The sequence below is a fragment of the Lineus longissimus genome, chromosome 11 (genome assembly GCF_910592395.1).
Source record: "Lineus longissimus chromosome 11, tnLinLong1.2, whole genome shotgun sequence".
In the NCBI taxonomy this organism is placed as follows: Eukaryota; Metazoa; Nemertea; class Pilidiophora; order Heteronemertea; family Lineidae; genus Lineus; species Lineus longissimus.
In genome coordinates, this window is record NC_088318.1 from 2,768,137 (window position 1) to 2,782,707 (window position 14,571).

Below are 14,571 nucleotides of genomic sequence, written 5' to 3' on the forward strand. Positions count from 1 at the left end.
GAGATATCATCAAGATAAAAAGGGATTTTTGATCGGTTTTCGCTAGGTCTTAGAATTGGTCATATACTTTCATACATGTCGGTGTTTCTTTGAAAACTGATACAGCGCAAGTTGCCTATACTTAGGTGCATGTGTCATAGAAGAAAAAAATCAGAATTCTTAAAAATCAGGAGGGGGAGCCCAGCTAGTCATTCATCACCACACAGCCCTGGGGCTCAATATATACCAAATTACCCCCAGTCTTCTTTATACCTGATGAAGAAAGTTGGATTTTTTCTGCTTCAGTTCTTACAAATCAGACTTGTTACTTGAGGGAATTCAATTTATCTAATAGAATGAAAAAATCATTAGTCTTCTTTTTCTGAAGGTCTTGGGTTCAACGAAGTTTTTTGCAGATCTCATAAAATGTTTTCCAAAAATCCATGTTTCCAGTTGAGGTTTGGATATGAAATACATGTATATTGTTATCAGCCAAAAAATGATGGGATCTGCACAAATTGTGTTGCCTTATTGGCTTTAATGCTCAGTGATAGCTGTAGCCTGCTATGAAAAGAAACGTCCAGGAGGACAAGAGTTGAAAAACAAGGGGGTTACACAGAGATATATACGATTTTCAATTCTGAATTTCTCGTCAAAGTTTCAAAAATAAAATTCAAGCTAAGATTCCTGGGTTTACAGTAGATGCTCACAAAAGTACGACAGTTGCCAACCCGAATCCGGGGCGGGGGGGGATCAAACTTCAGGGGGCAGACAATCTGCCAGATGAAATTAAACACGACACAAAGTGTCAAGTAGCTTTCAACAATCCTGTTGATGTTGTGATTGCCTTGGGACATTTAGCGAGGGAATAAGTAGCCCGTGATATTCAAGTGGCTTCTGTGGAACAGTGGCTTCGTTATCCGATAGTGTGTCGGAAAGATGTGCCCATCGCAAATAAGAAAAGTGCCTTAATGTTGAAGGAGTGAGCAGTATTTTCAAACACTGGTCTTGGTGATTGGTAATGCCACATTGGGAATGTTCACTTCAAGACGTTTTTGATACTCGTATCCATGACTATTTCTCGACCTCCCCAACACAAGTATAAAACCTTAAACAAAAACTTCATCATGTTGTTAAAAAGCATTTTGACTGGACAGTGGAACCTCTCTTTAAAGGACACTCCTGAGACTGACAAATGCTGTCCGGAGTAGAGGATGTCCTGGTTACAGATGTCAGATCTTATGGAAACAACCAGTCCGGGACCAAATTCAGTGTCCTTAATAGAGTGGGTGTCCTTTATAGAGAGGTGTCTGCTATGGGTGGTTTTACTGTACTTACGAATTAAAATGTTGTGTAATCCTAGAATCGTATTTGGTTAATCCATTAGAAATATGAGTACTCCAAATTATGACCTGAAATGGAGGAAGAGAAGGCAGGGTTACAAGAGACCAGTCTTACATGGTTCCTATGGTATTTTGTTTGAGTGCCTTGCCGAGGAACTTCAATGAACTGACTCCAGATGTGGTGTTGAATATTGGGTTCAAAATGTGTTCTTTGTTGTGGAACTCGAGCAAGAAGGTTTGGTTGGTTTTTGGCTTTCTCCTCTGTAAATTTTGTATCAAAGCAGGTGTTAGCAGTTAGAAATGTACTTCGTGGGGAAAAGTCGGTTAGAAAATTTAAGTGGAATGCTGCGTTCACACTGAAGTCGGTTTGAAACTGTTTTTCATAGTTCGCTCTTCAGAAAACGCTTCAGTTTCGAAACGGCTGCGCCACAAATGGCCTCATGCACGCATGTTCAAGTCTATCTGAAAAGTGCCACACTTGTTGCGTAATATAGCATCAGACATTTCTCTTTTTCATACCTCATTAGTATGTGAACCAATCGGAGCGCAGTATTCAGTACCACGTGACCGTGTGATAATTTTTACTATTGTATGGCTTTATTCTATGATGACGTCACGGAACAAAAATGGCTGTGTGAAGTTGGCAGTTCGGCAGTGGTACATCAAATCAACCAAGTGATTTCGTAAAATAACCATCGCACTTCAAGCCAGGGAAAAGTAAAAATTATTCAATGGTGAGAAAAAATGTGACCCGCCATGACAAAACAGGTCGCATGGTGCTCTGAGCTTGACAGGTTGAGACAGACTGGTTGTTCATTTCACCATTGTCTGCCTTTTGTAAAATCGGAGCATATCAATTTCTTCTATTATGTCCTGGTGTCATTTTAGGCTCATCTTCTGTGCGACATGCGACTCATTTTGTCGTGGCGGGTCACAAATATGATTCCACGACCTACGGTAGTGCCAAACCGTCTTAATTGGAGATTTCAGATGGTTTCTAAAATACAGTAATTATTGTTTTAACTGAAAATACGAACTTTGAACTATCTCATCTGTTTGCCGTGGCACAGGCTAAGGACCTAGTTAAGTGTTTTACACCTTATTCATAGGATGAAGCAATGAAGGGTTAAATGTTCTGCTCAAGGACATGGAGACAAAACAGCAGTGATTGTGTCAGTGGAACCCATGACCTCCTCACTGTGAGCTCGAACATCTTAGCCATAGCAAGCTCACTAATAACCCGGTGATAACGTTTGCTGGAATTCTTATGGATGGTTTCCTGACTATTACTTTAGTGAAAACATTCTGATTAGAACAGGTAGCTTTCTGTCACATAGATCAATAGAGATGCCTTCCTACTCATGTTGCCGCTTCTAAGAGAAACTTTACAACCGAGAGAACCTGTTGCCAATCAACTTTTTAAGATTCTTATCTGTTTCGGCAAAAAATTCTTTACTTACTGTTTATCTAGAGTGCGGAATAATTCATGAAACGGGAGAAGGGAGGTAATTGCAATTTGTCCATTATCTAAAACATTCATTCGCACAGAAATTGGAGCTAATGCTTTCTCATTTAAATATCTGATTAGTAGATGAAGTAATTAGGTGCTCTCTGGTGAGATGTGCGACTGGTTTAGGAGTAAAAGCCCAAACTATTAAGCTGGTGTGTTCAAATTGAAATGGTTTATAAAAGCTTTGGGCGGTTTGTTTAGTACCTGCTTAGCCCGATTTCCCAATGTGTTTCAGTAGCCCTCCCCTCTTGTACGCATGGCTACACTGAAGCCAAGACTCCCACTAGCGGAGGTATGCAAGAAGATCCTCAGTCTATGATGGTGTAAAATGTTTGTTTTTATTGTGTCACCTACTAAAAGGGCCAGACAGAATATATCATTGCCATGTCGTGCATATTATCACTATTCATCTAATTCGTTGATTCTCGATAAAGATATGACGATAATACCCACAACCTCCCGACGGCTTGGCAATAATATGTCATGTGATGTCAGCAGAGAAAGGATGGATGATCGGCGGACGGAGGAGTTAACAATTGTTTTGAGATGCAGATCCTGAACTTTAATACTGACCAAGTTACCCCAATCAATCTGCCAATAATAATAATAAGTTAATGGGTTTCGCTTGTGATCTCACCATTCTGTCGACGTGATTTAAAGCCCTATCTGAGTGGCCCGAGAGGAATCATTAATGCCTTCGTGGATTTCCCCAGGTACTAATGGCGCCATTTGAATGATTTGTGACCTGGTATTAGGAACCATTTGTCACCGTAGAAAACCACTGACTGGGTCATTCTTATTCTTCTCAGAGAAGACAAACATTCTTATGACAGAATCAATGAATTTAATCCAGTTCTGCTGTGATTTAGGCGAGGGTCAAACAATTTCAAGCAGTTTCTTCACCAAAAAGTGATGATTTCTGGGCTTATCCATTGACTCGACAAAAACTTTACATTGCCTGAAAGTGCCAATTGAGAAATCAGTTGAGAGTGCTTGCAAAAACCATAACTTCATTACCAAGTCTGTTATGACCAGCAGCTCACAACAGCTAATATATCTGAGTACCTTTTGACTTTTTCAGCAGAAATTCAATAGAATTCCCTGGAAAGTCATGAACAACTCTCATTCCTGTTGGTCAAAAATCTTGTGCTCTCAGTCATTTTTCCCCGGTTATCGGTATAACTTTGAAGTATGAGTTTTATTGTTACTGTCAAACTTTTACCCCAGTTGTAGGAATGAGTTTTGTTACTGTCAAGCTTGGTACTCAGTCATTTTACCCCAGTTATTGGTATCATCTTGAGTATTGTTGCTGTCAAAGTTGATTTTGAGAACAGAAACAGGTTTAAGGGGCCCATCTTTCTGCCGTTGTCGCTGGCTTTCAAGGTCGTCTTTATAATTCTCTATTCGCAGCAACTGATGCAAGAATTGGAAACGGAACGAGAGCGCCGATGGAAGGCCGAGGAGGCAGCAAAAAAGATGGCCGACCACATCCGAGGTCTCCAAACAAAAGGTAGGCAAAACTTCTGTTGTGATAGGACTAGCCTACTTGATAGTGGTGTACTTGCCAGAGATACTTGTCACAACGACCTGGATGAATTGCATGCGATAAAAGTTTGAAGTTTTTGTTACAAGTGCCTGCAACAAAAATTGTATCACTGTTATACAGGAATGATGGTTTTTACCTGCAGAAGAGCAATAATGTTGTCATTCATCCCAGTGATAATTATCACATGCCACAGCCATAAAGATCTCGCTTGTGTGCTGGTTGCATAAGTCATAGACTGGTTTCCAGCGTGCGAAGTTTGTCCACGAATGAAGAAGAAAGTGATGATTTAGTATTGTGGAGGTGTCTGGTGGGATTTTCTCTTTAATGAATAGATTCTGATGCCGTCATTATGCAAAAGCCATATTGGTGTATTTTTATGGCGCTGATGGTTGAGACACCATCGGAATAATGATAAGTGCATGGTCAGCTGTCAGATGCAGGCACGACAGGAGACTCTAAGCGGTAAAATATTTGCCAGCAGTTCTTTTTCGAACGTCAGCTTAAAAACATGAAACTTTCAACCTGGGGTGCAATTACCTTTGCATTTTTATCAGCAAGCGCGATATTTAGTCTTCCGTCAATTGAAAGTTAGAAAATTCACCAACTTTTACCTTTACAAAAATTTCACAGTTTATCGAATCCGTATTCAAGTGGTCTTTAACAAAACAGGGGGACAGAACATCCAAGTTTTCTTCTCTAACATGTCCATGTGGCAAATCCCGACATATAGGACATATCTAGAGTTGAGACCATTACATGTTGCAACATCACAACCTAACTGAAAAATTGAAAACCTTACGCGATTCGATTACTGAGAAAGGAAAAACTGATTGGTCAGCTACGGAATTGAAATCGACAGACTGTAAATCCTTGAAGTAGCGCTTCGTGAGCTTTGAAAACTGAATTCAAGATTATCCCTCTTGAATTCTAAGTGGTCATGTGAATGGAACCAGCTGAGACTGTCCATGATAATTATCTGTCTTTCAACCTGAACCAAGGACGTCCATATTCACGGCATGACGCTCTCAACTTAGGAAATCCATTAGAAGTATACAAACTTAATCTCCGGAGACTTTGGCCATTTGTGGACCGCGATTTCGAGGATTCTTGGACTTTTACAAGAATGTCTGCAGGAGTTAATAATAAAAATGATAATGTGATGCATTTATATAGCGCTCCTCAGTAACGTAACTGTTAAAGCGCTGTGGGATATCATATTATTATCATATTACAGAAATCAATCAGGGGTTTCAAGGAGCAACCAGAAGGTGCTCACTTGAACTTGACCAGTCGGGGAACCAAGGAGTGACTCGGCCGGGAGTCGAACCCACGACCTCCTGATCATGAGGCCGACTCTCTTCCACTGCGCTACCGCTGCCCCTAAAGTTGGCAACAAGTGTTCATCTCAGCAACAGGAGAGAGCCACACCCCTGTACGAAGGACCTTCATGAATCGGATATCTTTTTCAAATCGTGCTTTGTTGCACCTGCACTGTTTTGTAGAAAACATCGCCAACCGCTGTGTTTTAATGACACATTTCCACTCCTTTGTCCTCGTTCATTAATTCTCGTCATCAAAAAGCATTGCAGAACGCTGTAAGCTAGCTTTTTTTCCGCATTCCCGTCCTTTAGCATAATGGAGAAAAAATCATTGGTTAGATGTGAGGCAAACTGCTATAAAAGCTATCCTGTCATACTTTCTTTATTAGGGTCATAATCTGGCGGTGCCGGGTTGGAAGTGGGAAGTGTAATCTACATTTTTGATTCATGGTCACCACAAATAACTCATTGGTTACGAGTGCCATTAATTTCTTTGCAATTATTTGTGTGCTCTATTTGATTTATCGTTTAGATTTTTACAGAGTTTATTATGATTACGAAGAATTTCATCACAAAAGTTATTCCATTTTGATGATAGTTAGCCTTATCTGTCTCCTTGCAGATATTTAACGAGACGGGGGGGGGGGGGGCGAAGTTAACTCTAGGTGGCAGAGTTAGCATGATGTACCGTCATGTGGTTATAATTCTAAAAATTTCAAAGAGTTATTCTTATAAATTGTCACTTTGAATTTTCCCCTTCCGTACGTGATGAAGCATCAGATTTGCCAAGTTAGAAGGTTTTACCTATTGTAAAACATGAATGCTCTCAAGACAAAAACTATAGCTCAATCTCCAAATCTTAACATGGTTATAAATATAAGTCCTGAAACTCGCTTCAAATCCTATTTTACAAAATAGATGCCAACAGTCCAGCCATCCAATCAAGGAAACTTGATGAAATAGTGCTTTTCATATCACCATTACCATATACTTCACCATCGTTGTGAAAAAATCATGTTTTAATAACTCAGGTCAAAGGATTCTAAGAATGCCATTTGGTGCAACAAGAGCCTTCGCTTAATAACCGGTTGTTATGCCGGATGGCAAAGTGGAGGAGAACAGGTCTTGAGAGCCGTTTCTAGCTTGATGCATCATCATTCATTAAGCTAGTTCTGGCATGACGTGGGTTGAATTGAAATGTTGTATTAAGGTCACTGACCATTCAATACGACTTATGAGTGGAAACCTCGCTCATTGGTTTGCCATTCTGTGACCCTGACATACATGTGGGTTTGCCAACTGTGACCTTGGACATTGGTTTGCCATTCCATGGCCTGGACATTGGTTGCCATTCCATTGGTTTACCATTCCATGACCTTGACATTCGTTGCCATTCCATGACCTTGACATTGGTATTCTATTCCATGACCTTGACATTGGTTTGCCATTCCACGACCTTGACATTGCTTTGCCATTCTTTGATGACCTTGTCCTTGGATTTTCATATCAACTCAAGGAGGTCGTCAATGTAGATGAAATAATTTCATCTGAAAACTAAATGAATGCTCTGAGCATGACATTGCTTTGCCATTCTTTGATGACCTTGTCCTTGGATTTTCATATTAACTCAAGGAGGTCGTCAATGTAGATGAAATGATTTCACCTGAAAACTAAATGAATGCTCTGAGCATGACATTGCTTTGCCATTCTTTGATGACCTTGTCCTTGGATTTTCATATTAACTCAAGGAGGTCGTCAATGTAGATGAAATGATTTCATCTGAAAACTAAATGAATGCTCTGAGCATGTGAGATTGCAGTTTCAGCTATTTTCCACAATTGTAATAAGCCAATTATTGCGTTTGACCCGAAGAAAACACAGTTAGTGGTTGTGAGATGAGTTTTCTCTTGAGATTGCCAATTAGGAGAGAAGAATGATCACTTTTACATTCTTGAGTGTTATGGTTGGTAAGGCTGACATCTTGTGTTGGGCTGGAAGAAGAAAAGGGGGTAGCTATGCACTCTTTGATACATCTACCTAATGTCATGATGGTCTGGAAAGTTGTATGCCTTTTCATCACATGTACTAAAGTTAAAAAGTTGGCCATTAATCGTGTTTCTAAAGCATTTTCCCAAGTCGGCCCTGCCCCAGGGATGTTCAAGGTCAGCTACAAAGTGCATCACATAACCCATGAACTCGTGTATGTAGAAAGAAGAAAGTGTCTCGGAAGGGATTTGGACCCACAACCTCCTGGTCAGAAGACTTGCACTCTAACGTCTACACCATTGTGCATCCTATATTCAATTTGATGAGCAGTATTTTGCTTCAAGTAGCACGCTCATGGTGATGTAAAGCCCATTCTGCCGAAGTAAATATTTTTAGATACACTGCCGAGTACCGTTTTTGTGAATGGACATTTGCACAAAATGGCTATCAACAACTCCCTTTCTTCACGGCATTATTACCGACCAATTTCCAAATTCCGGTTTTTGTTATGATCATTGAGACGCGGAAATGACTGTCTGGGAACGTTTCCTTTTAATCTAGAAGGTGGCTTTATCTCATGACCACCTAGCGATTTGTATTCTTTGCAGAAATATAGCCCCTCATTACTGTGCAAAATATGCAACACACGATCACTGCCTTCCTTTGCGCCATTTTAGATGATGACCAATCATTTTCTCAAATTCCTGTTATTTGTTTTGATTTTTAAAACGGAAATGGCTGTCAGGAACATTTCGTCCAATCTCACTGATGCATTATTTAGAAGGAGGCTATTTTCTTGTCCTCTCTCAACAATAAGGCTTTTCATTATAAAGAAACAGGTATAACTTCATTAGTTCTAGTACTAGTACAAGATATTCTACTGATAAACACTCCCTTTCGAACAGCATTTTAGAAGAAGCCCAACCAATTTCCAGATTCTGGCTTACAATGGTTTACAAACATGGGAATGACTGTCTTTGAATTGTCTTTCAATCTTACTGACACCTTATCTAAAGTTGGCTGTTTTCCTGTCCTATCTACAATTACAATAAGACGTTACTCGGAAGCGAGAAACGCGGAAGGACCTGTCAAGAAAACTTGTTTCCAAGTGGTGGAATATGGCACCAGAATCGCCAATGACTACTGCACAAATGCTTTAGAATTCATAGAGTGTTTGATGGTGGAGGGGCACCACTAACATTTAGGCCACAACTTCTGACCTCAAGCCTTCAATTGCTACCTTTTTATTTGCCTTTTGAAGTTCAAGGAATTGATCAAACTGGAGATATTGGTTTGAGGAATTCGGTATCAATTTCTATTCTAAAATATCTCGAAAAAAGTGGTTTTTGATGCTTTTTGACAGCTTCCACATTTTGCACCAACCCAGGCAGTTATGGTTGCCTAACCATTTTCATTGTTTTATCCCCCCTTTAAATGTAATTGACATGATGTAAGAGCCTTTGTGGCAAAGATGCTTCATTACAAGCTCTTGGTGTTATTCTCTTTGAAATGTCGGATGGAGTATGATTAGCTTTTCAAAATTTTTAGTTAGGAACTCAAAAAAGATAATTAGAAATTTTCCATCTCAACACAATGCAGTTTCTGCCTTACATCTTTTTTTCATTTCGTCATAACCATAAACTTCTGGTGTGTCAGTTATATTCCCTGCATAAAATGAAAAATTCATAAACCCATGCACATTTATGATAGTATTCATAAATCACGATAATTGGAATCGTACATCATCGCTAATCAGGTAATGGCTTCGTGTGAGTCTGCATCGAATGTAAGATGATGAATAAGAGGTCGTCGCCCTAAGGGCCACAGGCAATCAACATCTACCCAGTAGTTTTATCTATGTACGACGCGGGAAAATGGTTGATTTTGCTAGGGACACACCAGCAAAATTCGATGCCAATTCGAACGGGGTTGGATTCTGTGTTCACTTCAGTACTACCGGCGCATAATTGACGATTTTGAAGCTTTTGAACAATATAAGCGCGCTGAGTACAGATCTATATTTAACTTGCAAAGACCATCATCCACGACTTCAAAACTTGTTGTGTGAAATTTGGTTACGTTGGGTGAAAGGCGCTAATATGAATGTTGTGTTCCTAAAGAAAAGCTAAGGAAATCTTTTGGGCCTACTATTTTCCCTTTTCTCTACATGCAGTCAGCACCTATGTTTTGATTGCTGCAACCTGCGATAATTTTCACATGAGATAAAAATCTGTTGTGCCGGTGCTCGTGACAAGATTTGGCTGGTTCTATTCACAAATGAGGGAGATCTTTGTCCCTCATGGCAGTAATACTTTTGTAAAACGATCAACCTCCTTAGGGAAACCTGTTCTCATCAAGAAACCACTGCTCATTCCTCCTCATGCCCTACCATCCAATTACACGGTTAGGTTTTTTATCAAGTCCCTCCCAGCGTTCCTAATTGCGTGAAAAACCGACTGAATTGATGGCCTTGTCCATGGTTAATAGAACAACGCTGCTCACATCCACTTTTCTGACATATTTTTTCTTCCGTCGATAACAGAACGGGTCAAGTATCGCCGCAGGAAGGCTTCCACAGGGTCTCATCACCATTCTCTGCACTGATATTTCCTCATGGGAATCATAGAAATGACTGGTTTTACGAAAGTGACCTTCAATTCTCTCATTGACAAAACAAACTGCTTGTTGTTCTTCTGGAAAGTGCTACAAGAACTACTAGAAGACCCTAAAGTATCAGTTCTGGACCGACCCAAAGTTGTATTTTTCAATTGGGGGAAAACTATCAAATCACCTTACGAATTCAATATGAAGCATTCGCGTAATTCACCTGAGTTCTGGTGAAGTGGTGAAGGGACATTTTGTCACTTTTGGGATAACATATTATTCATATTTCATTTTCACTACCAGTGACCCATTGCTGATCGCTGACTAGCCTAGAGTATCCCTGCCCCTGCAAGCAGGACTGCAGATATTGTCAGCCATTCCTGACATGTTCAGAGCCTCGTCTTTTAATGAAGCATGATCGACATTCCCGCCTGGTCGTCTCCACTTTCCTGCCATTTCCGTCCGTGGTCATTTCATCTGCCTTGTGGCATTTCCTTCTTGCTCACGGTCGGGTTATGTGTCCGGCTTTTCAGACGATGTGGTCAGAATAATCAACACATCCAGGGGTGACAACTTCTTTACACCAATCGGGTGGCGTGTCCTGCTGCCAATTTTTAAGATGGTCGTCAGGTTTCACATTCTACGGAAGCATTCCGTCGTATGCTGATAAAGAAGTAGATAATGTCCCCCTGGAAAAAGTGTCTGACCCCATTGTATTCTGACGGATGGGTTCTGTAGAGGCCATGGCTGTCAATAGCTCAGATTAAGCGCTAATCGAATAGTTTGCTCCCCAGACATTCTATCTGAAGACATTTCAATCTTCTTCACACGGTTGATAGTACAAAATCACTTTAAATATTGCTTGCTCAATGGATATTTTGAGGACTAAGGTCACAACCATGATGCTAGGATGAAATCACTTTAAACTTTGCTTGCTCAATTGGTGTTTAGAGGACAAAGGTCACAACCATGATGCTAGGATGAAATCACTTTAAACTTTGCTTGCTCAATTGGTGTTTAGAGGACAAAGGTCACAACCATGATGCTAGGATGAAATCACTTAAAACATTGCTTGCTCAATGGATATTTTGAGGACTAAGGTCACAACCATGATGCTTGGATGAAATCACTTTAAACTTTGCTTGCTCAATTGGTGTTTAGAGGACAAAGGTCACAACCATGATGCTTGGATGAAATCACTTTAAACTGTGCTTGCTCAATTGGTGTTTAGAGGACAAAGTCACAACCATGATGCTTGGATGAAATCACTTTAAACTTTGCTTGCTCAATTGGTGTTTAGAGGACAAAGGTCACAACCATGATGCTAGGATGAAATCACTTTAAACTTTGCTTGCTCAATTGGTGTTTAGAGGACAAAGGTCACAACCATGATGCTAGGATGAAATCACTTTAAACTGTGCTTGCTCAATTGGTGTTTAGAGGACAAAGTCACAACCATGATGCTTGGATGAAATCACTTTAAACTTTGCTTGCTCAATTGGTGTTTAGAGGACAAAGTCACAACCATAATGCTAGTATAAGATCACTTTAAGCTACCAGCTCATGACGTTATCTGCTGATGATCTCTTCTGACTCAGTCCACTTGTTTTCATGATGGCATTTGAAATAACATTATCATAAAGATTGGATCCCATCACATTACTCTTCTTGTTTTTCTCACAGAGGTAGTTAAAAGATGATAGTCTCATCAAAGGAAATAAGCATTTTTAACGGGGTGGATATTTTCTTGTGATCTTGAAGCTTTTCGTTATTTTCGACATTGACGACCTTATTATGACATGATTATTTTCTGAAGTTGGCCTTGAAATGCACAATCAGAACAAATCAAAGAAGCTTAAATGTTATATCGACGTGCACCTGTCAGTTAGCCTTTTCTAGTTGATGCCGTGTTCCAGTTAAAAAGTGCTCTGAAATCAGCTTTAACCTCCTTGGTCAGTCAGATGCGTCGTGTTCCAGTTAAAAAGTGCTCTGAAATCAGCTTTATCCTCTAACTGAGTTAGCGATCGCATGACTGATGATGAGATTTTACTGTTGAGTTGACACAGATTGAGTGGATCAGGGAAAGTGTTGCATGACATGATTTCTGTCAGTCTTGCTGGGGAAGAAGAGTTGCATAGTGGTCAGGGCACTAGGCAGTTCATTAGGAGGTCATGCATAACTCTTGCATGACTGATGATTTGTTGTCAGTCGTGCTTGGGATAAAGAGTGTCATAGTGGTCAGGGCGCTAGGCTCATCAGGGAGTTTTTGGTTGAACTCTTGAAGGCTTGTCAATGTAAAAAAGGAGCTGCCTGGGAAGTTAACCTGGCATTCTGTCCAGGGAGAGTGATGCTCCTACTCTCATCGGGAATATATCCTAGAGGATTAGGTGCTTGAAGGATTTGCATTAGGGCATGTGTCAAAATCATTTAAAAACTCAGACACATGCAACAACCCAGTCAGTGCGGCCATTTCAGGCCAGTTGAAAGTACCTTGTTGGCACTGGCCGAGAATCAAGCCAGTAACGAGTCTCAAAGGCCAATCCTCAAACCCTCACCTTTCCTTTCACAAGTTTACCTCTCTTCCACTGTCTCATCCATCCCCTTGCCTAATCCTGACATTGATAAAGCAACTGTTGCTATAAAAAGTAGTCTGCTGAACAAGAGGACAACTTTTTTACAAGTTCTCCGCTTCTGTTAATAATTGATTCTTTGTAAAAAAAAGTCATCAGCGGATTATTGGGATTGTCCTAGGAGTATTTGTTGAAACTTCTCGGAAGGGTTTTTTAAAAGGTTTTCTCTTGTTTCATCTGGTGACGATGCATCTCAAAGGTTGTAGGTCAGATTTATCTATAAAACCCTATACCTCCGCTCCACTTGTACTGTATAGAGAGGTTATAAAAGGTTTCTGTCAAGTTCTCTTTCATACAAGAAAATGTCAATTTTCCATTTGTCTTTGTAATACATGGCAAAGTAAAAGTTGAAGAAGGTGTCACGAGATAGGCCTACTATGAGAAATATCAGAGGTATATACTCGACCTTTGAATCTTATACATGACTAATATAGTTGTCAGGTCTGTGGAGCCTCATAACCTAGTGGCTAACACTGCTGGCTACCACGCCTTAGGATCCCAGTTCAATCATGGCGAGAATGCAGGATTGCTATTCTGGGTGAACTAGCGTGGCTTTCAATTCAGTGTTATAGTTTTCTATAATGCATATGTGACCTGCTCTACCAAAACTAGGCGCTTGTCGCATCTGAACTTGACAGGTTGATACGGACTTGTTGTTCATTTCCCTATTGTAGACCTTTTGTTGAATGTGACCAAATCAGTTTGTAATAGATTTCACAAAAGGTCAACAATAGGGAAATGAACAACAAGTCCGTATCAACCTGTCAAGTTCAGATGCGACAAGCGCCTAGTTTTGGTAGAGCGAGTCACATGTATGGTTGTTTGATACTAGTCAACATATTCATGCAGTTTGGATTGACTATGGATGGGCGGTACCAAGTTTTCCGATGGTCATGATACGTCCATGCTCTGACAGACCCTTGGGACAAACGGCTTCAGAAATGGTGCTGGATTGGTGAAACTAGCATATATCATATGTGACCCACCACGACAAAATGAGTCGCATGTCGCACAGAAGATGAGCCTAAAATGACACCAGGACATAATAGAAGAAATTGATATGCTCCGATTTTACAAAAGGCAGACAATGGTGAAATGAACAACCAGTCTGTCTCAACCTGTCAAGCTCAGAGCGACATGCGACCTGTTTTGTCATGGCGGGTCACATATGTGATTTAACTAAAGTACAAAACCATAGAATGTGTCTTGTGATGATATGCCCTGCGGTTTCCTCGTAACTTATAATCTGAAACCCATCTACAACCCTCCCCGCATCCGGTCAATTTGCTGTTTATATAGTGTCGTATATCATATATAAGCTAAGTATAATTCCGCAGAGCATGTCTGTGACATGTGGGAGATGATGTCCCCCATGATTTTTCCTCGTAACTTGTAATCTGAGACCATTTACGACACGACCCAATCATTTCAACATTTTCATAAAACAACCTCTGTCCAAGATGGTAGTCATCCATGAAATTGATCAACTATAATTTAATCACTTTTCTCCTTTCTGGCTTGTATTTCATTTTCATTGCAGTAAAAAAAACATGTAATTCTGGTAAATCACCCCGCATCTTTGATTAAGTAGGCGTGCCTGCAGATCAGATCTCTACAAGTTCTTCAGACATGGCAAATTGTGATTTCTTAACAG

General features: G+C 40.2%; 2 protein-coding genes across 2 annotated transcripts in view; one reads left to right on the forward strand and one right to left on the reverse strand.

Moving 5' to 3' along the window:
* LOC135496064 (leucine-rich repeat and coiled-coil domain-containing protein 1-like) overlaps window positions 1–14,571 on the forward strand; it is a 106,283-nt gene that overhangs the window by 20,652 nt on the left and 71,060 nt on the right. Inside the window, exon 11 of the mRNA XM_064785176.1 lies at window positions 4,243–4,342. Coding sequence (XP_064641246.1) covers window positions 4,243–4,342 — 100 coding nt within the window. The remainder of the gene's footprint in view (window positions 1–4,242; window positions 4,343–14,571) is intronic.
* LOC135496065 (FMRFamide receptor-like) overlaps window positions 1–14,571 on the reverse strand; it is a 92,121-nt gene that overhangs the window by 15,908 nt on the left and 61,642 nt on the right. The window contains exon 4 of the mRNA XM_064785178.1: window positions 1,318–1,391. The gene's annotated coding sequence lies outside the window, so the exon portion shown is untranslated. The remainder of the gene's footprint in view (window positions 1–1,317; window positions 1,392–14,571) is intronic.